A 27,638-nucleotide genomic window follows, 5' to 3' on the forward strand; every position below is an offset into this window, starting at 1 on the left:
ATATTGTATATGTATAAGATTTATTGAATTTTAAAATTAAAGATCTAATTTTGTATTAATAAAGAAAATTGTTGAAAAATTATTTACAATTAATTTTAAAATATATAAAAAGAAAAGAAAGCAATCAAACAAGCAACCTACGCAACCAATTTAAAATTATTTTTGTTATACATTTTTTTTTCCTTTATAGTTCTCCTTTTTTTAAATGAATTCCAATAAAAGATATCTCATTAATTTTTAATACCTTCAAGTAACCATTAATTTCTAATGTACTCTATATACAATAGGAGTAGATAAACTTATTTAATTTAAAAGTCGCAATGAAAAAATTAAGTGAATCAAAACCAATGGTTTATAAAATAGCACATTTCCTTTTAACAGTTCTTAAAGTAAGGGTGGCTATTTGCTTATACCAAATTTCACATGTCGACTTTTCGCGAAAAGGCACTTTAGAGGGATGTCAATCTATTAGTCTGTCTGTGCATTCGTGTGTCTCAAGTTCGGCTGAACAAATTTTAATGAAAATTTGTATGTGAGTTTACTTTCCTATGTCGCGGACTGATCAATTTTGAAATAGGATAGGTCTCCAAAGTGAGATTTTTTATTGGCCAATATTACTTTTTTTATTATATTTACGAAAGTATCAAGATTAATTCGAAATTTTATGTATAAGCTTTATTTGAGTACGAGAAATTAATTTTTGGAAGAAATCGAGTGTTAGCAAACAAATTTTAAACGGAGGTCGATTTTTTACCATATCTATAAGAAAATGATTCACAAAATTTCTTAAAATTGAATATTTGACTTCTGCCGGGTAATGAAATTAACTGAGCGATTTTTCAGCGAATTTGGATAGAATATAGTGAATCCCTTCAAAAAAAACGGTCGGTTTTGTGTTGATCACATTAGATTTTTTATACTGTTTAATTTGAACAAAAATTACGTTAACTTCTTGAGAAAATTATTTTTATATCACATAGCTACTGTACAGTTTGATGTGATTTTTAAGTATAACTGGGATACAGATTGTTAAAAATTAATAGCATTGGTTAGTAATCGTTAACCTTATCCATCTTAATCTAATTAAAAAATTTAATTACATATAATCATCCTAAACATAATTTGAATTCAACAATTTAATTTCTATAATATTTAGGAAAACTTCGAAATTTTCCCAATGATTTCTACTAGCACTAATAATATAAAATTTTCCTTTTAATTATAAAATTCATACTAATTAACTTTAAATCTATAAAATACGCTCAAAATAAAATTGAATTAGACTTGAATTTCTTATCTTTTAAACATACATACTTACTAACATTAACCGTATTAAAGCTCATGTTGACTTAATTATATAATTTGTTTTATTAGACTTTGATTAAGATCATATAAAAAACTACTTTTTTATATCCATAAATTAACAAGTAAAGACCAAAATCTTATACACATTTTGTATATACATAAAGTTGAACTATTAAAATAAATATTTAATTACGAAAATTTTAAATCAACATTTTAAGTTCCTATATAAACCTCTTGGATTTTAATGTTCATATTAAGCGTATATTTTAAGAGTTCGGTATGTACCTACGTACTCGTATAATGATTTAAATTCATAGCTCATTAAAAAATATAAAAACTAAAAATTTAAATTCCTATACATTACTCCATTTTAAATACTTCACCATATCAACATAAATTTCAATTGTAAATTAAGATAAATTTACTAGATTACCATGATTTTTTTTTATAAAATGTTACCAGTGCACAATTAAATAGTTGACCATTTTAATTTAAATCTTTTTTAAATTGTTCAACATTCTTTCTTTCAAGATTTTTTTAATGTTCTATATTATAGGAATAATAAAAATATTACAGTGCAAGTATTTAAATGGTTTTTCTCTATTACCTTTTCTTTCATAAGATTTAAAATAAGAATTTGAAAACTTTTGGTCCTAAACTTCTGTCTAAAGGGGTTACTTTATCATCAAAATCTGAAAATTTTAAGTAAATTTAAGTATAATTTGAGTACAAGACTTGAACCTTACCGAATAATCTCTACATCGAGAACTTAAACCAAAACCTGCTGCAGTTCAAAATTTTGTTTTCAATTTGAATATTCGTTCACGAATCCGAATGCGAACTGTAATTTGAATAAAAATTTGTTATGAAAATAATACAAGATCAATGTAGCCAAAAGAACAAGTTAAGTCAGAAAAATGAAAAAAAAAAATTCTCTTTAAACTTAACTGGAACCAGTTGCCTACTGCTTTAAAGGCGAACGCTCTATCAACTTGCCTCAAAAATAATTTGGGTAAAAAATCAAACCCGAATTCGAATTCAACCACAAATCCAAGTCTAAATTCGAATATAATGTAAATTTAATTAATTTCAATATTTAGTACCGAAGTGTCCCAAAATAGTTCAAATTCACCCTTATTACCTTTAAAAACATTCTAGACCTTAAAAAATTATACTTTGTGAGCCCAACTAAGTGAGAAAATCATAAAAAAGTATGACAGAATAAACCCAATTAGCATTAAAATGGTTTTGAAATATGTGTAATAAATAGGAGAGTACAAAACTCTGTACATGTAAATATGTACAATATAATAAGAACGAACGTATAAAAATTTAAAAAGTTGCAATTTTAATATCTTATAATATGTATATAAGAAAAAAATCAACAACTTTATATACTCAATTAGTGGAAATAAAATACTAAAAAATCTTATTTTTAACCCGGAATACAAGTGTAATAGTAATAAAATTTCATTTTTAATACTACTTTAATAATATTATTTTATATATGATGCCTTTAACGTTTTGCATTACAAATAAAATCTTATGTAAATGACGTTCGACATCCTCATGACTACATCGAATATTCATAGATTTAAAATGTTTATGCGTATATTTGCAAGTAAAAAATTTATGAGATCACTTTATTTTTATACGGAGGAGTTAAATTGTGCCAATATTTTTTTTTTCTAAATTTTATACCACATACCGAATAGCATAACCAATTTTTTAGATAATTTCAATAAATTTATAAATTTATTTTGAAGACATGATGATGATATTATTATTAAAAAAAATCAATAAATTCAATGGGATTTCTTCCTGTATTTTTTGAAAAAGATTTCAAGAATATTTTTGCTATTGTATACGAACTTATGCATTTAAAATCATTCCAATTTGCTATGCATTTTTCAGATGCATGCTAAAGAAAAATAGTTATATAAGACAACAAGGAAATAAATTGCATATTTGATATAGAAATTTAAATTTATAAATATTTAAAAAAAGTAAGAGAAATAAGAAAACTTTAGAATAACTAAAAATTCTGATTTGATTTCTTATCAAATAAATTGCATTGTTGCCTTTCTTTTAAAAGAGAAATATTACTCAAAAAACACATTTAAAACATTGTTTTTAAAAAAAAGGAACTGGCGCCCTAACAAAAGTATTTCTGAAAGAAATATTTGTTACGCAAAGACAATAGCTGCGACCTATTCGAACATAAAATATTTAAAATATTAATTCTAAACTGCGTACCTGATCTTAGCCATCTGGTATCATTTTTCAGAACAGGAAATACAATATTTTCTTGAGTATTCGCGCATGAGTTTGGCATGAGTTGACTCTCGACTTTCTTCAATTTTTCATTCTAGATCCTGCCATTGTGTGGAACCTGATCTACCATAGCCATGATTAGATGATTTTTCAAGATCTCGTTGAATGGCTTAGAGATCGTTTCCGGTGTAGCCGTTTTCCATGGCTTACTAAACTGTTGTGGTGGCCTTTTGACTACCCCAGGTGCATCCTCTGTTAATCTTTGTTTTTTGGCCGATTTCCACCTGCCAGTATAAAAATTACCCAACTTAGTCTAAATGTGTTCTATGAAAGGCGCGTAAACGGTAAACCTAACCTAACCTAACCTATTCGTATGTAAATTTCGATATACATATTTAAAATAATCTGTCTATTGTATAAAATTAATAATCTTTTTCACCATTTTTTAAAATAAATAGTAAATATTCATAAATAATACATTATTTTCTTTTTTGACATATTTAATTTATGGCAACAATACTTAATCTCGGTCAAAGTAATCTAAAATGTCCAAAAGTAAAAAAAAAAAAAAACAAAATTGCAATTGACAATGCCCCAACTGAGGTTGTTTGGAAAATAAATCAAAAACGTTGGTTTTTTTTTTTTGAAGAAAATTGGCATGTGGTCGATCGTGATGAAAACTTAAAAAAATATTAAATAGACCTCTTTTATACATATGCACGTATTGAAATTCATCGCCTATTACATAATCCGCCAGACTTACAAGAAAGAAAAGAGCAAATAAAAAAAAATATGAAATAAAAATGATTGAAATTTGCTTAAAAATTTAAAAGAAAAATTTTTGAACAATCAAAAATACAAACACCAACCAGAGTGTTCAATGGTTTGAAATCAATAAAACGTAAGAAAAGAAGAATAAAAGAGCAAAAGAGCATGAATGACTCACGAATATTGTTATTTTTTTTTTATTTACAATTTCGTTCCAATAAAAAAAACAAATTTTTCTTTTTCTTACAAAAAATTATGTAGGTGAATATTGTATACTCATAAATAGACTGCAAATAGGTCCAATTCAATCTATCACTTAAGGTGTGAATATATAAAAGCCGACAATTTACCATTTGCATATACATACATAATAGTGTTAGTACATGGAAACGGAAAACATGTAATCATGCTCTATTAGCACGCTTAAACACAGTTTTAAAATTTAGCGCCCACTATAATAATTTGCGATATATCATAGATATTTATATAGACATTGATGTATTTATTCATGGATTAGAATATAAGTAGTATAGAAACCCCTTGAAAATGCAATTGATTTTTAAGTATAATTTTGCATAAAAAAAATAATTTTTCTTCCAAATCTAGTAAATTAAGAAAACAAATATTATTTCTGTGCATTTCAACTCTGTGATTGAAGAACATTTGTAACATTTAAAATATAATGTTAAAAAAACTGCTAGTTTTTAAGCTTTTCTGTATAATTTCAGAACTAATCGTAATTGCGCACACAGAAGCACACCCTCCATTTAGTAAAAAACGTTCCGTAACATCTTGCAAATACAATTCGAACTCAGATAGTAATTTTTGATATCAGCTATGAAAATTTATTTGTCAAAACTATCAAATACCGTTATTGGTTATTTCTTTATCAAATAATTTAACAAACAATAACGTTCCTATTTGAGCTACCTTAACACAATAATTTTTTAAAGTTACGTTAAAACTCAGTTATAATTTTTAGAAATTTAATTAAAAGTTGTTAAAAAAGACCATGCATACACCAAAAAATCATTTTAACATATTCGAATTTTTATATATTTTTCACATTTTAAATATACATACTTAAGGGCGCAACACAAACTTATTGAATAAAAATTTTAGAATTATTTTTTTTTCAGAAAATTTTACTGTATGTCCACCAAAAACACCAAACTAGTAGACTTCCATACAACTATAACAAGTTTTCTTGGCGTGCTTAAATAAATTAAATACAACAATTTTTTTTTTGGAAACTGCAACAAATGCTACATTTATTTTTATGTGTCTGCACTTTCATAATTGAACTAAATGGCAAAAACAATCACTTAAATTATAAATTTATATTAAAGATAAGCGGACATTTTTAATAAAATATACACCAGTAAATATAACATGCAGAAAAATCAACATTTTATAATATTCAAGTACCTATTTCCACAGTAAATATGATATTTTTAGCTCACTCTAATGACACGAGCTATTAAGGTCTTTTAACTACACAATTTTATTAATGATCATTGAATGAAAAGTTAACTTTAGATTTTAATTATTTTTTATAAAAATTATTTTCTTATTTTTTATTTTATTATAAAGAATAATTGCTGTTTCTATACTATTATTATTATTATTGTCATTAAGTTCACCTCTTTTAATCTTAAATATAGCATTAATTAGTTTTATAATATACTAGTTAAATCCGAATAGCAATACAATGGAGTACATACATATTATGTAGGTTTATTAAGAACTCAAGGGAGCTGAAAAATTTGTTTATTACATTAAATACGGTATTTGATGCAATTTATTTATATACAAAAATTTCTATGATATTTTAAATGTGAATTTTAGTTTAAACTTAAAAAATTTAAAAAACTTGTGCAGACACCGAATTATAGAAAATTAAAAATTTTCAAAATTATATTATTCACCAATCCAATTGGAATATTTTCAGACTTTTGCGTGTAAAGGCATTGGAAAATAATTTTTCATGTCACAATTTTAAAGACAAATTTTAAAATCCCGCTCAGATTTGACCTCCGGTTGGTCTTCAAGCTTTCTGTTATTTAGATGAAATACTTGATACTGGAACGTTAATTAACTATTTTTTTTTTAAGGCAAAAGTGCCAAAAATTAAGTGTTTATTGCCTCCTTTTATAGTGTTTATTGCCAAAAATAAAAGATTTTCGCTCATTATAGGCATTGAATTCACACGATATGAATCTATTTGCTCGGACAATCTACTTAATATACATAATATGTTGCAATATGTGAAAATTGTATGTATGTCGCAAAAATGCAAAAACGAAAATCTCAATTGCCCTTAGAATTCCAAATTAATTTCAAATCACACAAAGCAAATTGTTTAATCTAAATTTTTAATAACTTATAGTTGGTCAGCAATGTTATTTGAAGTTTTATAACATAACATTGTATTGAGTAACAAACTACTCATTTTAATCTACATAATATGCTTGAAAAATTAAAACTAATGCAACTTCAGTATAAGATTAGCTCATAATTTTTCATATACATATACAAAAATTAAAAACAAAAAAATGAAGAAAAAAAAATATATTAAAATTAATTTACTTTGTCATTTTTATGCTTTTAAGAATTTATTTCAACTTTTATATTTTTTCTTTTTTATAATGCTTTACACAGCTTTTATACTAGACTATAAATAGCAAATATTTAACGGAACAAAAATGTATGTATAAAATGTGGTTTAAATGTGACTTTGTTATTTGACATTCATATGACAATCAAGTTGAGAAAAAAATCCGTAATTTTTTTTTATTTATTTATTTTTTTTAAAAATAAAATTTTTATGTGACTCAACTTGTCAAAATTTTATATTTTACATATTGAATTCTTAAAATTTTAAATTCTATTCCATTAAATTAATGCAATTTTTGCTCTGTTTATATTTTGATATAAAAATTTTGACAATAATGTCAGAAATGCAAAATTTTAATAATGTCATTTTTGTCAAAAACTTCAAATATTTCTTGTATTGCAATACGTAAAATGTGTAGTATTAAAATTTTCGTACATTTGCAGTTGTGCATGAGTTGCTTTTGGATTGGTACTAAGCTGCTAATTATTAAATTCAAACAATAAATTTATTCAGAAATATAATATTTTGACACATTCGAATTTGTCTCGCTCTCTTTCTCTGCATTTGTTCTTTTCAGATACTCTCATTTTCGCACTGTGAAATACGATGTATAAAATTGCAGAAATTTAGGCTAAATTTCATAAAATCTCTTAAAATTTGGTATTTTATTTTCATCAACAGTCTATCATCATGTAATATTGTTTCATTTCAAAACATATTCTATGACATCAACGATTTTCATCATTTTTATAATTAATTTTGTGAATATATTCAAAAACCATCTAATCTTTGTCAAAAATTTCGATTCGAATTAAAAATAATATATTTTAACATATTGAATATCATTTCAATAAGAGTTCAATTTTGATAATGAAATTTCCTAAATATTTTTAAAAATTTCATAAGTAATACAATAAATTTCTAATAATAACCACACATAATGGTAATAAAATATGAAAGATTATAAAACCAAAATGATATTAATAAACAGGAAATTCTTTACAACCTACTTTTTAATTCTTTACAAACTACTCTTTTGCAAAATAAATTATTAACAATATATTTGAATTTTAATCCTGTTTTGTTATAATCAATTCTATATATACATACAGTTGATTCATCATTGCACGCCCAAAAATATTTAAATTATTACAAATATATTCTTAATATATTTAGTTGCCACTATGCATAAACTTATATACTACACACATTCTTAAACATTGGTCATTTTTTAATGTTAATACAATGATTGAAAATTATTAAGGCAATAAAGAATTTGAGTGAGATGATGATGGTTGGGTGCTAGACACTTTAAATTATTTTATATGGTTTCAATTTTTGTTTTCTTTTAACTTTTTTTTGTTCTTTTATTATAATCCGATTTGTCATTCAAATGAAGTATAAATATTCATATTAGCTCTTGAAAATCACAAAAAAGCAGAACAAACGTCAACTAAAATCAAATTATTCATTTAATAACGAGTGAGTAAAAGACACTTCCAAAACAAGCATATACGAAATTCAATTTAATTTTGGATTGTCGGTATGATGAAAATTATCTTTTCAACTTAAATTATACTTAAATAAATTCATTTAGTATACGTATATATGAATAAGTAAATATGTATTCGCAAGCATATTATATATTTTAGGATATTTAAGAATATATAAACAGAGAGAATGTTATCATTTTCAAATTTTTCATATCAGAACAAAACCAGAAATATCCAATAGCTATATCCTTAAACAGTTATAGGCAAATAGCAAATCAATACCAAGATTTCTATCATTTATATTACTTTACTAAAAGAGTATTCACAGAAATTTTAATGAAATTTATGTACGACAGCTATAATACATATAGAACACTTAAAATAATTAAATGTATTGCTCCATAACTTATCCTATATAGCTCTGCATTAAAATTTAAAATATTTTAGAATTTCATTTATGTATGAATATCGTTTAAGAAAATTTAATATTAATATAAAATTGCAATTTAAAATATATATAACATTCAAATTTTTGATAAATTCTTGAATGTATCGGGTAATTAAAAATTGAATAGAGAGCAATATAGCCAAAAAATTAACTAATTTTAAGATATTTTTAGGAGTTTCGAAATTGTCCTTATATATTTTTTCTTAAAATTAAAGTGATTTCAACAATTATTTTTAAAGATCATTTCCGTATCCTAATTAATTTAAATTTAAAAATAAATTATGAAAATTAGTTCTTAGCAATGTATTTGTTAAAATCCCTTAACAAAGATTACAAGAGTAATTTGAAAAATTATTAAATTTTGAAAAGTTGTAATTTTGCAAAAAAAAAAACTATTTAAATTTTAAGTGTATGTAGGATGTAATACATTTGAGTAACTCGAAATCAGAATGAGCCTAATCAACATTGTATTACCTAACTATAAATTTATTGCAAATTTTCAAGCAACACAAATTTAATAAAAATTATGAACAAAATAAAATTTCATTCTAATAAAATTTCAAATCTATAAATAGATTACAAATTTTATGGTGTTTAATAAACATGGGTCCCATAATTTTATTAATATATGTAATATACTTTTCATAACAATTTTAATTTTATTTAATTATTTGAAAATTGTATGTAATTATACAAGTATTTTATATTATAAAATACCATTTATAGTCAAAAATTTCAAATCAAATAAATTTTTATGTTTTGTGCTACAGTTATAGGCATTCAAGTTATTAAATTAAAATTTTACCTTAAATGTTACGAATATGAACGTTATACATTAAATATTACTAAAAATCTATTAAAATTTTAAAATTATAAAAAAAGATTTTCTTTAACTAGAGCTTCATATTGTATTATTCATACATAAGTCCATAGACATACCAATCAAAAGCAACATTTTTTTTTCAACATAATTTCAAATAAATTGAAGCAAAACAAAATAATGATCATGTATGTACATAAGTAAAGTATGTATGTAATTGCATAAATTGGAATTTCACTACTATTTTATTAATCCTTTTATAACATAATATAACCGCGCTAGAAATAGTTAGAGCCCCGAATATACAAGGCAATAATAAAAAAAATTATGTACAACCACTTAATAGGTATATACCCTAAACGGAATCTTATATATTGCAGCGCTCTTTATCGTTAAGCCAATTTTCTAAAAAAAAAAAAACAAATTAAATTACATACATACATAAACTTTACGGTATAATCAGATCTATTCAATACTTACATATTTTATTTGTACTAGCATATTATTTATATTGCCTGCCATTATGCCTTCTAGGTTATGTTGCTTTCCATATTTTTTAAAATGGCATTTTTTGTTAGCAAAAAGCTAGGAGGCTAAAACCAAAAATAGAAATGATACATTTAATTAATTCCAAAGCGTATAATATTACAAATATATAAAAGTGAACATTAAAAGATTAAAAAAACAACAATAAAAATGACATACAAAAAAAAATTTTTAGTACAATTTCCTCAATATTCAATTTGTCATTTCTAATATTAATTTTTTTTTTTTTCGTTGTCTTCTTGTATTTTTTCTAAATGTAAAGTTGAACCGTCTTATATGTTAAGTGTTTTTATTCATTCTTTTCTTTTAAATCCATATAGTAATCAACATCACATTTATTAAAACACTTAATAGAAAATTTCAAGCTAAACTTTTTATATTCATAAATAGATGTAGGAAATAATGTATAAAATTAACCATGCCATATAATAACAATAATAAATGTTTGTTTGAATCCAAGTCGCACTGTTGTGCTTTAATTTGGAAAAATTGATCTTATAACAAAAACTTGTAACTTCGTATATCATGTTATACTAATATACTCGTACACTAATGTTACAGGCCACGTGCATATGTTTTCTATCAAAAACAGAATTGAAACTAAAACCTCTTAAAATAAAAAATATTAAAAAATATAACAAAAAAAACGCATAAAATATACATAAAACTGTCATACGGTATTATAATATATAAGTGGTCGATTAATGTATGTACAGATGGATTCGTATTCCATAGTCGATAATTGGAATAATTGGCCGCGCGTTTCTTACTCCAAAAAATTTATATCTGCTTTAAGACCTAGAAGACGAGAATTGGTTACATTTGGTCGTCCAGATTGGCATTAATTTGTATGGATGTCACAGTGTTAAATGAAAAATCTGGGATGTAGAAATCAGGAACGTAAACAAATTACTTAATAAGCGGACTGAGTCAGTTGACATACATTTTTATACTTATAACAACTTCGTTCATTCTGAGCTAACTTACAACATCAACCACTCAACTAATCTGCCATACTTTCTTCAATTTTTTACCATAACGAAGCTAAAAATCTTTTGTATCGCACACCCTGTACACTAAAGTGACTATTATAAAATTCATTTTTCAAACGAACGAGAGCTCGATTATTTTGAAGTAAAAGAATTTTAAAGAAAATGAATGGATTTCTACTCAACATCTGTTATATTTTTTTTATTATTGTTGTTTTCCTTATTTTCATAATATTAAAATGAGGAATTTATTCATTTTTGGATTTCTGGGCTCTCTGTTCAGTTCAGTATTATTCAGATATGCAATTCAATTAAATCCACATAAAAGTCTTGTTTGCTTTAATTTTTTTTTTTTTTTAAACAGAGATACAAAATTACTTGGTACTGAAGTTTTAAGAAATTTGTTAATATTTTTTAATTTTTTTTTCTAGCATACCCGCAGAGTTTTTGTTTTATGGTTTTTTTTGAATATGGTTAACTAAAATTCGTTGTTGGCTGGTCGCGAATAATTTTTTATTATTATTTTTTGCTTTTTTTTTCCGAGTTATTTAGCCTCTATAATAACTCGATTTTTGTCTCTTCATATGTGCACTATATGTGGAAAATCTGATTAAAACTCGTGACTATTTAAAGATTTAAATTTAATATATTACAAGCATAGGTGCATATGTTATAAGTAACCACTAAACTAGAATTTGACTTCTATTGGTTATTCTCTCTTAAATTTAGAAAATATAAGAAGTAACGAGAACGTTGGTTTGATCGTACACGACTTACATAATCTATACTTGAAAATAAGCTTTCTATATATTGTTTTAAGTAGCTTAATGCATTAATAATATTTGTATTTCTTTAATAATTATACACATCTGCATATAGAATTGAAGAAAAATCTATAAGCATTTCAGAAGTTGCATTTAATTTGGATTATATGCAAGATTTTTTTTTACAAAACGCAGATTAATATAAAAAAAGGAAGCTAAACATGAGGTCAAGATAATTAATTTTAAGATGAATATTGTTGAAATAAGAGTTTTTCAGTTTTAAAATTATAATTCTATATAAAATAAATTTTTAAATGATTAAATAACTAGATTGTTTTGATAACCGGAGTAACAGTCTGCCTCGAGCGCGTGTAATTAATTAATGACTTATAAATAACTTAAAATAATTTATGAAAAATGTGTTTGTATATAAGAGCTAAATTTGGAGAGCATTCTGAGAAATAATTTGTTAATGGCTATCTTCTAATTATAATACCTTTAAATTTACCTTATTTTATTTCAACTCCATTACATCAGATTAAAGAATAATTGCAGTTTTGACAAATCTTAATCGTATATCTAAGCAATATCCAAAAAAAATATCTATAAATGAACATAATATTGAACACCTTAAATAGCAAATTTCACAGCTTAATTTGAAAAGCACATGTATGCATTTATTTTTGAACCTAAAATGTCGAAAAATTCAACAACATAATTCAAATATCTTGATAAAATTTCACCTTAAAAAAAATTAGAGTAAATTTTTGACATAAAACATAATAATTAAGATTTTTCTAAATAAGAAACAAAAAAATCTACTTACCACTCCCAAGTTTTTTTTTATGAAAAATTGCAATATTTATACCTTTGCGACTAAACAATTTTATTTGTTTTAAAATTAAAAATTTTCCAGTCAATAAAATCACATATGTATATAGACCATAAAAAGTATGTTGCTTTTTTGAATCGTAACACTTCCCTTTTACGGATTATTCTGGTATAAAATGATTTACAATATTTTTGAATTTTTTAAACAAATGTGCTTACTAGTCGCACTTGGTTCTTCCATTCCGTTTTCAAAAATTAGTGATCCAATACTGAGATTTCACGAGCATAATAATTTATTCCAGAAAACAAAATTATCCCCTAACTCCTCCTCTCTTCTTTAAGTTTTGTCACGCAATTAAATTTCGCCTTTCTTTGCTAGTAAAATGTTGTTTTTATTTAATTCGATCTTTTTGTAATACCTGCCTTAAATGTGTGGAATAACAAAAATAATATTAATAAAACTTCATTTTGATATTAAAGTTGTAATTTAGTTAGTTTTTAAACTCAAGTTATACCAAATGAAATCTGCTTCTTTAGGAACCTTAAATAGTTTGAATTGATTTTTTTTGGTTTCATATTTTATAAATGAGTGTTTCGTTAAATTTTGTCAACAATATTGCGTGCATTTTCAATTAATCAAAAAATAAAGGATAAGAAATTATTAGTCACACCTTTAAAATAGTTAATAGTGTATTATATAAATTAATTCATTCATTCAAATTAAGGGTAAATTTATATTAACATTAATAATTTCAAATAAGTAACAAAACAATTTTCTCGTTATAAGATTTTATCGGAATTCTGAGATTTAAGATCAATTACGCAAAGTTTGTCTTTATCAAAATTTGATTTTAAACTAGTAAATTTCAATTAACATTCTGTTTCTTTTGTGCAACATTCATTACCATTCTTTTCTTTTACTGTAACACCGTTCGATAATACATGTTGATTATTTGATTCAGCTCTATAAATTTTACCATTTGTACCTTTTATAAAATTTATTTTTAAATAATTTTGATCAGTTTGCAAACCAAATTCATTATTTAAATTAAAATTTCTAAAAACTCTTTCTTCTGGATATTGAATTGTCCATTTACCACCCGAATAACGTGATTTTAATGAAGAATTTAAAGGATATACTTTAGATAATTTTATATTAAAATTTGAAAATTTTGGTATTTTTGAAACATTTACTAATTGACAAAGATTTTCTGATTGACCACATGATAAACATTTTAAATTTTTTGATATTGTACAAAATTCAGCTTTTGGACATTCTATTTTTAATTTTAATTCATTAACAATTTTTGTTAATTTTTCAATTGTATCTAATAAGAATTTTTTCATTGCCGGTACGTGATATTTATCAAATTTTGTATCTAAAATTTCTTGTATTTCTTCAAATGTTTTTAGCAATTCATCATCTTTTTTGGCCATTTGTGTTTTTAAATTATTAATTTCATTTATACATTCTTCAATTGTTGGTATTTTTTTAATTTCTTCATCATTTTTTTGTATAAATTTTAAAAAACATTCATTTAATTCAAAAATTCCTTTTTCAAAATTACATATTTTCTCAATAATCGGACATGATATTCGTTTCATAATTTCAGTTAAAAAATCTTTATCAGTTATTAATTGGCATGCAATGTTATTAACAGGATTACAATGGTTATTTTTATAAGTTTTTGGTACAAATAATTTTTGTATATCACAAAAATTTTGATTGTTTAAAAAATTAGATGAATCTTGTACTGCTTTTTTCATTTCAAAATTATTATAATAAATATTTTTAGACTCGTTAATTGTAATATTACTTTTTGTTCCAAGACTTTCTCTTTTCTTCGATTTATTCAAGCCCAAAGTTTGTTTTACTTCGATTCTATTATCAGACCAATTAATATTATTAATGTTGTTATTGTTGTCGTAACATGCTGGTAGTCTTCGATAATATTCTAATATAAAATTGTCAACCTTTTGTTCCAATTCTGTTAATTCACATTCAATATAATCAATTTTTTGTTGTATAATATTTTGATTTATAATTTGACTATTACGTTGGCTTACATACGATTTACGTTCCGTGAAATCTTCAGGACTCCTAAAAAATTGTACTCCTTTAAAAATTTCATAATTAATGGAATCGGATTTATCACTTTTTAATGACTGGTTTATTACTGTCAAATCATTGATTGTTTCAATATTAATACATTCCGGTTTAATTTCAAGTATTGTCATTAAAATACGTAGAAAATTTTCTAATAGAGAACGATGACCAGCACTAAAATTTTTTTTATCATTTAAAGATAATACTAAAAGATCATTTAGTGTTGAAGGATATTTGATGTCGTTTAAATTTTCCATTCTTAAATTTCCCTAAAAAATAATAATTTAATTAACATTTTTGTTTAAATTTTGAATCTAAATCTTACAGCTAATATTTCTTTAATTACTGCTAATTTTAAAACTAAAATTTCAATTACTATAATAAGTTAAATTATAAAATTTTAAGAATATTTTTCATTGCTTTAAAATTTTTTGACATATTTTTCAAATTTTATAAATTTTTTTTATACCTTTACGTTTTTATTATTTTTACAGATGGTTCTGCCATTTTGATGATGATAATTATGTGAATATACCACGTTTAGTACGTTTACTAGATGAATATAATCCAGCTGTTGATTGGTATTTAGGAAAACCATCAATATCATCACCATTAGAAATTCATTTGGATAGTGTAAGTGTAATAAATTCGATACCTTCGTAAAATAAATAATAATTTTAAACATTTAATTCTAATAATACGTAGGTTTTGATTAATGTACAAGTGCAGGATTCGAAATTTGTCGTATTTTAATACATAATAATCTTTTTCAGTAAGGTGCATCCCATTTTAAATGCTAATAATATAATTTTTAAAATTGTCTATCATACGATATTTGTATGAACATTTTTTAGGTGCATTTTTGTAACACATCGAATATAATTACACAACTAATGCGAATAACTGCTAAAAACTTCTAATTTTTCCAATGAGTTGCTGTCTTTTCACAATCAATTTTTTTAAATAATTTGCAATTTCTTCTTCTGTAAAACACATTTCTTGAGCTCTGTCTGCATTAGTTAAAGGTATTCATTAGAAGAATACTCGGCATACTCCTGAAATGTAAACGCATTTTTTGAATTAAGAAATTTTCAGCTGCACTAAAACTGAAGTTATCGTTAAAAAATTTAAAATCAAAAAACAAAATAAAAATCAAAATTACGAGTTTCCACAAAAGAAATGTAAGTTACTCTTGTCAATCTCGTTGCTATTTCCAATCTTCACTTCCATTACTTGACTTCTTATTTCATTTTCAATTCCAAAAAAAATAATAAATTTTGGATCTAAAAAATCTCTAAGTAACTTTTTAATGAGGAAATCATTAGTTTTACGCTTTAATAATATTAAAGAATACAAAACAAAAAAATCTATAAGTAAAACAAATTTCAAGAATTTTGGTAGATTTAAGTAAAATAAATATAGAAGATAAAATAAAAAATTTCTTCTATTATCTCAAGTCATCATCGCCATCACACTACCTAGCTAGACCCAGTCTACATTACTATAGGGCAAAATACAAAACAAAAATAATTTTAATAACAAAATGATAAATTAGAAATCATTAATTATTTGACAGCCAAAATCTATAATTGAATTAATATTAATGTTTGTTTGTTTATATCTATTATATAGAAAATATACGCATAGAGAGTGAGAGAGGGTGACATAATAAATAAAGGTGCGTTGCGTATATATAGAAATGCGTATACCGTTGATTAAAGCATCACACATTTTAATAATGAGATTTATTTAATAAAAAATTCTTTTTTGGTACAGACACAATAAATATTTTCTCTTCTTGTTTAATTAAATCAGGGAATTGTAAGCGGGTTTCAAGAAATTTTTTTTTTAATTTTCTCTCAATAAATACCTTTCTCGGTAAATACAATATGTTTATACAACAAATTGAACCTAAATTATTGCTACAAAGATTTTTATTTTCTCTTTTCATTGATTATACTATATACGAATAAAAATAGTTAGGTGTTTGAGCAATCAAATGAATTAAGTTTAATATTTAAAAAAGGAGGTGCCACACGTACATATTTCTTTATTCCCTTATTTTATAACAACTTCAATTATCATTAATTTATTCGTATATAAATGTGTGCTTGTCTATGTGCATATATATGTTAGTTCTATATAATTTAAAAAAAAATATGTTGTTATAAATTCTATAAATATTTACAGGCATCGATAAAATTTGGTCCACAGCTCTTGGTTATTAATTTGTCGTGGCCAGAATATTCTTCATATTATTAAATATCTTATATAAAATATTATTTTGGTTCCTCGTGCTATGTAGGTTGACTTCCAGGTTGCCCTTAAACTATTAAAGCATACCTTGCCTTGAAAATCCTGCGTTCTGCTGCCTTTATTTGTTCCCCCTTGTTATTGTCGTATACACTACGCAAATATGCCAACTGCAATTTTTGACTATTTATCCCATATTTACTGAATCTGTCATTATCAAAGAAAAATCATAATGAAATTTTTTTTTAAGAATTATCTATAGTTCGAAATTGTAAAGTACTTTAATATTTTTAACACTCACTGTATACAAAATATTCACTTATACAAAATAATAGAATTAAGTTTTGATTTCCAAAATTAATTTTAAAATTATGGTCCCATATTCATCACGTTTATTATTGTTCCATGCTTATAAATATGTATAAAGAATTCAATTCTATTTTATATATTTTTGTTTCTTAAACATATTCCAAGATCGACATCATCTGTTTTTAATTACAAATTTTAAGGGTGTGAATTTTAATGAAAGCTTATTTGAATCACATTTATATATAGCTATAGCTATATAATATTTTATTTAACGAAATTTTTAAATTACTCAAATACATTATTTATGTCTTCTAATTTATTTGTGTATGACTGTGTTGTGTGTGTGCTTTTTAAGCAGTTATACATTATGCATATATATTATTTTAAATTATATGCAATTGTTGTTACATAAATCATGATTTAAATTATCATTATGTTAAAAATCGGATCAAATTACAAAATTTTCACTTATGTACGTATGCGTGAATATATGAGCCATATTTTGCCTTAAATGTTTTCTCTAAAAAGTCTTCATTATATTGGAAGGGCTCAGATTTACGTATATTATATACACTTATGCATATATTATTATACTTATGTATATATAATTTACATATTTTATTTTATACACTGTACAATTTTGATAATTATCTAAAATTTAAAATAAAAGTATTGTTTTACCATAATATATAAACTCCAAAAATTTATGACAACTGATATTTTTTTATCGAAGTAGAAGGCAACACATGATAATATAAAATTTTAATTCCTATATAATATACGTCATTATTTATATATTTTAGTAATTTTAAATTTGTTCCCTTTTTGATTTATTAAATTTAGAATCAATAAATTGATTAATACCACAATAGGATATATTTGATTTCTACCAAAACTATTGAATTTAAATTACCGAAAAAAGGGTTTTTTACAGCAGGGTGTGCAATTGCGTGGGATTTCAGCAATCAGAAATAAATAAAATAGCCAAATAAAATTTAACATTGTTTTATGTAATTTCTGTCAAAATCTTTAAATTTTAAACAATAGAAGAGCTAATTTCCTAACTAAAAGCACAATAAAACTCGTGTGCAGTTTTTAAAAAATTTAAAAATTTTAAAAACTAAAAAGTAACATTTATGTAAATTATATAAGAACTGAAATTTATGGAATTTTTGACAAAATCATATATTTATTGCAGTAAAAAAATGTTAAAATAAATAATTTTGTAAGTTAAATAATACCAATCATAAAAATTACACTTCACGTCATAAATAATTCATTAATATTACAGTTTATTTACACAAAAATATTGTTACGGTAAATGAGAAGGGACGAGAACATTTTTTTTGAGAAGAGAACAATTAAATTTTAAAAATGGGCTCTGCTATTCTATTTTAACAATAACTATATTCTATTTTAACTATAACAAATGTCAGTTAGAAATTGATAGTTTGTCAATGATTCACTGAATATTTTTATGTTAAAAATATTAAACAGACCGCAATATCAGCTTCGTTAAATCACAAATAACAATCGGACTTATTGTAGTTTCGAGTCACTAAGTGATATTGGCATTTATCGTAAAGGTTTCAAAAATTTTATTATAGACACGAATCATTTGTATCAGTTGATTTGTGATTTCAATTAGTGATTATTTAGTGATACTTAGAATAAGCATCAATATAAAATTTGTTACATAATTCCATATTTGCAAATTTTCGAAATTGAGTAAAGAATTCATAAAATCCCTTTTACCGTAAAATATTTAAAGTTAAATTTAAATCAACTGCAAAAAAAAAAGATGAAATTTCTTCCTTTAAATTTTTTGTTCGAAAAGATAAAATCGAATTGACATCAACAGTTATCGATTTTTATTTTCTCAATTCATTTTTGTTATTGTTTTAATTTTCGTATTTTTAATTTTGAGTGAAATTCTAAACCGATTTTCTTATTTTTTTTTTTGCTTTATTTTATGCTCAATTTGACTTGTGGCTATTGGCATGGCATTTTACATGCTACTACCATTATTATATCCGAAAATATAACAAAAAAAAAACAAGAAGAAATTGACAGAAAGCAATAATTTTTCTTTTGTTTTTATGCGCATAAGAAACAAAAGACAAAAAAAATTATTCTTTACCAATAAATCAAAGTCTTTAAATCCTTTTTCCTCTTTTTAAGTATTCCCCATTTAAAAAATTTCTCTTCTTCCTTATGTATATACCCGGCTTTTCCAAAAAATCACTTTATATACAATTAAAAAGTGATTCTTACTTTTGGCTAAAACATTATGAATTTGCAATAGTATAAGTGTACTCCAAACCAATTCTTGTATTATTTATTTTGAACTCCTTTTAAAGTGACCTGCCAATTTTCATATTTTTAAACATTAATTGTAAACTCAATCAACTGAATCGATTCGATTTAAGCAAAGGAGAAAAAGCAAAGAAACTAAAAAATAACATTAAGTTAAACCATCAAGAAAACGAGCGTAAACGAGTAAAAGAGATAGGGACTTGATTCACCCTTTCAAACTCATCTCTCATATATAAAAATGAACTTTGTGCGACCATATACACAAAACATAAGAAAAAAATTTAAAAGCGGTTTAGTTTTAAAGTTATTTTGTCTCTGCATATTCTGTAAAGTTTTAAGTCTGATTGGGTTTTTGTTCTTCGAATAGCTTTAAGAAATTAATATAAACGCGTTCATTTTTTTTTTAGTTTTTCTTGTGGTGAGCGCAAATTGATTGAAATTTTATGCAAATCGATTTTGAATATTCAAAATAAAATCAAAATATAAAAACAGTAAAAAAAAAAGTATCATATAACATTTGCCGATAACGTTTTCGATCGATTTTTTAACTCAAATTTTAAAATTCCATTATAGACATTGAATATTTTGGACAATTACTCGTATTTTTAGACCCTGGTAGAAAAATAAATTTTTGAATTAATTTTTCAATGAATTTAAATGTAAAATAATTAATAAAAAGAAATTTAAGGAAAAAAATTTATTTTGCACAAGGTTTTGTCTTAAAAGGAGACATTTAAGACAAAAAAAATGTTTATAAGCTACATAAAATAGTTGTAATTACAAAGTTGTTCAAAGTTAGAAATTAGAATTACAAGATAAGCCACATTTAGAAAATGCCAAAATTATCAATTATTGTTAAACATGTTTTATAAATTTTCATCTTTGATATTCAAAATAGTGGCATTCAAAATTGCGTATAGTCTGTTAAAACAGAACAAGAAAAACAGAATCAATCCGAATTAGCGCCACGATTTAACCGCGGGCAAGTTAATAGCCTAAATTCGTATTTTACTGCCAGCCCTCAATTGAATTAGCCGTTCCGCTGTTGTTCTCCACCTTGGGATCTGTTTTGACACTAAATGAGAGTTTTAGATGTAAAAAATTTAAAACAATATATCCAAAATATTTTTACAATACTGAATGAAGTAGCTCGATTCATTTCTCTTACTTTTATTTAACAAAATCAAAAATTATGTACATTGAACCCCAATTTTTAAAATTTTTGAATGTCAGTATTTTCGTTAGTTGTTCCACATTTTATATTTTTTTAATCTTCAAAACAAATTTTTTAAAATCTATCTGGGATATAAAACAAAATTCAATAAAGATAATAAACTTTCGTATAAGTGTTTTGTGGTTTAAAAAAAGAAAGCAATTTTTTCAAACACTTCCCGAGAAACCAAGAAAAACAAAAGAGAAAAACACAAACAGAATTTCATTTAAAAAAAAAACTGTTAAAAAAGATTGTGGTTAACTTTTTGATTTTCTTATTCAATTTAGTTTAGTTATGGTTATTAAAATTAATTAAATATTTTTGATATTTTATTTTTAAATATTTTTTTCTCTTTTTCTTATAGAAAAATTCATCCATTCCAACAAATAAGAAAATTACATTTTGGTTTGCAACTGGTGGCGCTGGTTTCTGTTTAAGTCGTGCTCTAACATTAAAAATGCTACCAATAGCTGGTGGAGGAAAATTCATTAGTATTGGTGATAAAATACGTTTTCCAGATGATGTAACGATGGGCTTTATAATTGGTGAGTATAGCAAGAATCTTGAATATTTAAAAAATTCCGAATTTTTCTATTGTAAATTGAAAATTCTGTATGATTTTCTAAATTTGTTTCTTTCTCTTTCTTCTTTTTAATTCACAGAACATCTATTAAAAGTACCATTAACAGTTGTTGATAATTTTCATTCACATTTAGAACCAATGGAATTTATTCGACCGGAAACATTTCACGATCAGGTATCATTCAGTTATGCTCGAATGAAAAATGAATGGAATGTTGTTAAAATTGATGGTTTCGATCAAAAAACCGATCCGAAACGTTTTTATTCATTACATTGTCATTTATTTCCATATTTTAGTTTTTGTCCAAGGTGATAAATTTATAATAAAATTTTGCGCAATAAAAATGACTATAAAAAGATGAGAGATAATTTTTAAAAAAATTTGAACTCTTAAACTTTAATTATTAATTTTTTTTGAGTCTTGGCTGTTATTATTATTAAAAAGCACAGAATAATTATTATAAAAAATAAATTGTATTTTTTTGTTATGATAAAAATGTAAAAAATTTTATATTAAAATAATTATTTTAATATAATTATATGTTAAATTATAATGGAGCACCTCTCTAGAAAAAAAAAATTGATTTTAATTAAATAATTAAATTTTAATTAGTAATTTCACAGTAAAATGATATTTTTAGATTAAGCATATTATTAATTTTTAAGGGTCTCTTTCGCTTTTATAAATATTTTAAATTTAAATCACATTTTTTAATTAAGTTATATTTTGCAATATACACTCACATTTTAATGACAGAATATTATTAGAGTAATGTTTACATTTACGATAAAATCTAAGATTAAATCGTAGATAAAGTCTGATGACTGTTTATTTATCAGACGTGAAATTATTTGATGGCGCTCAGACTTTACATCAAAATTTAAAAACTTTGCTACGCAAATTATTACCATAACAAAAGTTAGCTGATCGCTACTCCAAACTATCACAAAATATTCATTATCGTCATTTTATTTTTAAAAATTCTGATAGAATATCTGATGAGAATAGACTAATTTCTATTATTTTCCGTCAGACAAATTCTGATGTCAAATTAATGTTTATAGATATACGACTTCCATTATATTAACGGTAAAAGTAAGAAAGAATAACGGTAATAGTAAGATTTTACTAAATTGATATTTTAAACATATACCACACTACATTACAAAAACAGATTTTTTTTAATATGTTAAAATGCATCAAAATGATAAATTATTCAATTTTATCACATTTTAGAAACCATTTTCAAAGTATATTATATTTTGACATTTTCTATACTATTTGAAAGCAAATAACCACGAAATTTTAAATTATTTAAGGAATTTTTTAGCCATTTTAATTAACTCGCCATTCTAAATGCCATTGTAATGCTTTTAAACATAATAATCCATATTCTGTTAGTCGCACCACTCGATACAATGGGTTGAATAAAAACAATTCTAAAATTTAAGTGTTTACTGTAAAACAAAATACTTTTTAATATCACATCGCTTCAGGTGATGCGAAGAAAAGAATGTGTTAATATTTTACGGATTTTTATGTAGACTCAAAAATTGAAGCATTTACAAAATATTCTATAGTATAAGACCTTATTTAAATGCATGTGACTTGAAATTTTTATTCAAATGCATTTATAAAAATACTTGTTTCAATTATGCAGTTTTCAGAATATTATAGACGTATTCCGGTAAAAATATAAGATTGAATATTTTTAAATAAATTCAAAAATTTGTAAATATATGAAACTTGTGTAAAATTTAATTATATTTGTAAATTAAAATTATAATAGCTATACATTATAATTGTATAATTACCGCATATATAAATTCTACTATAATTTGCAAATAAGTAGTTGCTAATAAATAAATTAAGTAGGAAAAAAAATTAAATGAAAACATTATAAAACTAAAATATTTAACTGTGATTTACTAATATAAGATTGTTTTTTTAACAAATTTATAAAATTTGTCAAAAATTTCATAAAAAAATAAGTTTATTTAAGAGTTATTATGTTAAAATTGATATTCTTAAATTTTATTCAAAGGATTTTTATATTGAACTACATGTTTTTTAAAATTGCAACTACCGCTGTTAAAAATTAAGGCTATTAAAAATTAATTTACTTTTTCTTTATAACATTAGTTATAACATTGTAACATGTCATGGTATTCATTAAATTTTCCTAGTTATTTAACATGTACAAAGTAAAATCGTAAAAATATTTCTTCAATAAATCTGAAAATTTAATTCTTAAATAAATTCGGTAATTGTATGTAAACTGAACATATCCCTGATTTCAATCTTGCAGATATATACTACTGCAACACTACTACGTTTGAGTACAATCTAGATATAACATTGTAATATGCATTTATTGACATTGCATATAAAGTTCTTGAGGTGAATACATAACTTGGCAGCTCTTGATGTGACATTTGCTGCCATTAATTTTGTTTATATTCATAGTCCTTTCAATTATCTAATAAAAAATTCTGTATTAATTTTTGTTATTTTTATATATATAGGTATTTAAATTACAACCACAACACATGTAGCAATGTAAAAATTATGCATGTATAAATTTTTCTATATGCTCCAAATACTCATTATCTACACATTTTATGCGCATGAAAAACTACATTAATTTTGAAATCCTGCAGATTTTTGTGCATGTTAAAATATTAACTGATTAGATAACTAGATTTTGCAGTATTGCGATATATCTCTGCAATTAAAGTATCCTACGCGAAATTACCCTAAAACTATTAAAAATATTTAAAATTCTTTGAATAAAACTTGAAGAATTTATAAAAAAATAAAAATAAATATTAATTTTAAAGAATACATATTTGTTATTTTAAAAATATTTTTATTATTAAATTTAAGAAAAACAAAAAACAACTGCAATCAATAGTTCTTCCATTCCCCTAGATTCTAGAATTTTAAAATATGGAAAATATTTAAACAACAATCATATAATTTTCTGAAAGAAACTTGCCTTCCAATTATACTATTATTAACTTTGTTAAGCAATTTTTTTTTTAAATGTAAAAATAATTAATAATCATTTTAAAAATCCTATACATTAAATTAAATATATAGGTACATAAATAATTTTATTCTTAAAATTTGTAAAAAAAAAAATTGTAATATAAAATAAAATTTAATAATTTAAATTATCTAGTCTCTATAAGAGAATTAGAATATTTTAAAATGTATACTATAAAAGTAATTTTAAAAAATTATTTAAATTAAAATAAAATAATTTTTTAAGTAATTAAAATTATCGAATTTGAATTGGATAAGGTCATTTTTTTTATAATGGTGATGACAATTTAATTTAAGATATTGTTTTAAAACAAATAAAAAAGAATAATTGTGTAAAATAAAAATAAATTTGAAAATTGTGTTAAAGTTTTAAAAAATAATTATATTTTGTGAAAATTATTGTTTTTTTTTTAATTATTATTATTGAATTTTTATGTATAGATATTAAGAAAATTGAAATTGTGAGTAATCAAATAAAAAAATCAAATTTTAAAATTGAAAATTAAAAAAAAATACATTAATTTCATTTCATTTATGGATATACCTAATTTAATGACTTCAATTCTAATTACTGCTGACTAAAATTAGAATTTTTACTTCTAAAACTCATAAACCAACAAGTTGGAGTAATAAATTTTTGCAATAAATTTCTAAATAGTGAGCCGATCGAGTGCTGAGTGCTATAAAACGGCTTATCCCGACATATTCCCTTATAAGAATGACCATAATGAACAATTAATTGATCACTACATTAAAATTCACGGCAGGCAGGATGGTCACCAATCTCTTTGACTTTGTTTGTTAAAATTGACGCTTAAAATTAATTGCAAGGTCCTTGTGCTTTCAAGTAGACTAAGGAAAAAAACATGGAAAACTTGTCGAGACCCTGCTTTGTATTAAAGTTAACAATTAAAATATTAAAATATTTGATTAAAAATTTCCCATAACAGAAAAGTAGTTATTAACAGGTAAAAAAATATAGTCAACATTAATATTAACCAATGAGATCAGAGCAACATACACTTGAATTAATTTTTTCATACATAACAAATTGACAGCAGTCGCATGACTAATAAAAATTATAATTTTTTTTCGGGTAAAATTTAAATAATTCAAATCAAGTTGTATATTATACTAAAAAGACATTTAAACATAAAACTTTAAGTGTTTAATATTTGAAGTGGTAAGTGGACAAAGGGTAAATCACAGTTGAAAATACATACATTTATGAAATGTAATGGTGTTCTATCCGAAAAGCTCGATTTTCCTCAAAATGCTAGTTAACCCCTTTGTCCATTTTCCTCTCCAATTGTAATTTAAATATGCACACATTCATACTTACATGTTTACGTACAAGTTTATATATAATGTACATATGTAGATACATATGCAGGTATTTTTTTTAAATACAGGAATTGAAGTGAACACACTTTACACTTTCAAAGTTTCAAATTATGGAGGTTTTCAATACCTTAACTCAATCATTCTAACATACAGCTAGAAATAAATCTAACTAAATCAATCTCCTGTAGTAGTTCTGGCAAATTCAATCGATAGATCTCTTGTTGAAACACTGGTCTCATATTGTACAAGATGAATCCAATATTGTAAAGAATAAAATACAATTCTAAAAAATCAAAGTAATATTAATTTTTTTTATTAAAATTAAAATAAAATTTATTACCGTATATCAGCATTATTCCACGCCATACAATGACACAAAATGGACAATAAAATATCGTTATTTTAAATATATGAGCATATAATACAAAAATCAGCTGACATCTGACGTGATTTAACATCACTTAAGCTAGCTGTCAGAAGGGTTTTATGGGTTGCTCTGATTTGGAGCTCTATCTTGCGGGAAAACATGTCTCATACCTACAAAGGTATACATATTATAATGTAAGTGGCGGTCTTTTATCTAATGAAAACACAAAATGACAACAATGTAACTTAATAAGTCAGAAATTCGGCCAACTTCATAATAAGTGAACTATGGCTTAATTTCTTATTTTGTTTCAGCTACAGCTACTTTAAAAATCCATAGAGTATATTATTTTGTCTTGATTATATTGAAATTAATTACAATTAAAATTAACAACCCCTAACAAAACAAATAATTCAAGCTGAGCAATGCTAAGTTTTGTATTCAGCATAATAACTTTCTGTTATACGAAAACTAATAATATTAAGTAAAAAATCTTTAAAGTTGTTAATCTATATCAAAAAAATTGATTTCATTCAAACATTGAACTAAACTTGATTGAAAGTAAGCTTTGAATTTTATATTAACCATTATTGAATTATATAACAGCAAGTCAGATATACTGACATACAAAAAAAAATAATTTAAGAAAAAAAAGAGACCCGAAAAAAGTTGTATAAGAAGCGCAAATCGAAGCAATTTAGAAACGATTAAACCAGAACTTAATTCGTTATAAAATTTTTTTGACTAAAATGAAATCAATTCCACAATGTAACCTATTGGATTTTGATTTTACGCTATCATAATATGTATGTACGTTTGTATTTGAAAGAAGCATTGAAAAAAAATGGAAAATACCTAATAACAAAAAAAACTAACGTCAATTTTGCTTATTAAGAATGGTTGTCAGTAAATTTGATGGTTTAACTTGTCACTTTTTTTAAATTTTTTTATTTTTTTTCCTGCAGAGTATGGGGAAAAACATTAGGAAATCGAATTAATTAAAAATAGACGTTTCAATTAGCTTATATAGGCAGGTACTTTTTGTTTAAAGAAATTAATACATTATACTACATATAAAAAAAGCCCATTTCATTGAATTTTCAAATTTTATGCTTGGTAATCTATTATGCCTAATCTATGGTAAATATTTTTAGGTGTTACAAGAAATTATAATATCTCCTTCTATACAAGTACATGACAATTCTCAAAGTTCTACTCCTACCTAATAAAACACTAATCACAT

At 23.8% G+C, this 27,638-nt stretch overlaps 1 protein-coding gene across 1 annotated transcript in view; it reads left to right on the top strand.

Annotated features, from left to right (window-relative positions):
- The window catches only part of LOC129606778 (fringe glycosyltransferase), a 224,949-nt gene extending 200,300 nt beyond the window's left edge, over positions 1-24,649 (top strand). Inside the window, exons 5-7 of the mRNA XM_055517324.1 lie at positions 15,457-15,595; positions 21,418-21,598; positions 21,716-24,649. Of these exons, the coding sequence (XP_055373299.1) occupies positions 15,457-15,595; positions 21,418-21,598; positions 21,716-21,948 (553 nt within the window). The 3' untranslated portion in view covers positions 21,949-24,649. The remainder of the gene's footprint in view (positions 1-15,456; positions 15,596-21,417; positions 21,599-21,715) is intronic.
- Positions 24,650-27,638: the final 2,989 nt, after the last annotated feature.

The sequence above is a fragment of the Condylostylus longicornis genome, unplaced genomic scaffold (genome assembly GCF_029603195.1).
Source record: "Condylostylus longicornis isolate FDR11 unplaced genomic scaffold, ASM2960319v2 ptg000022l, whole genome shotgun sequence".
In the NCBI taxonomy this organism is placed as follows: Eukaryota; Metazoa; Arthropoda; class Insecta; order Diptera; family Dolichopodidae; genus Condylostylus; species Condylostylus longicornis.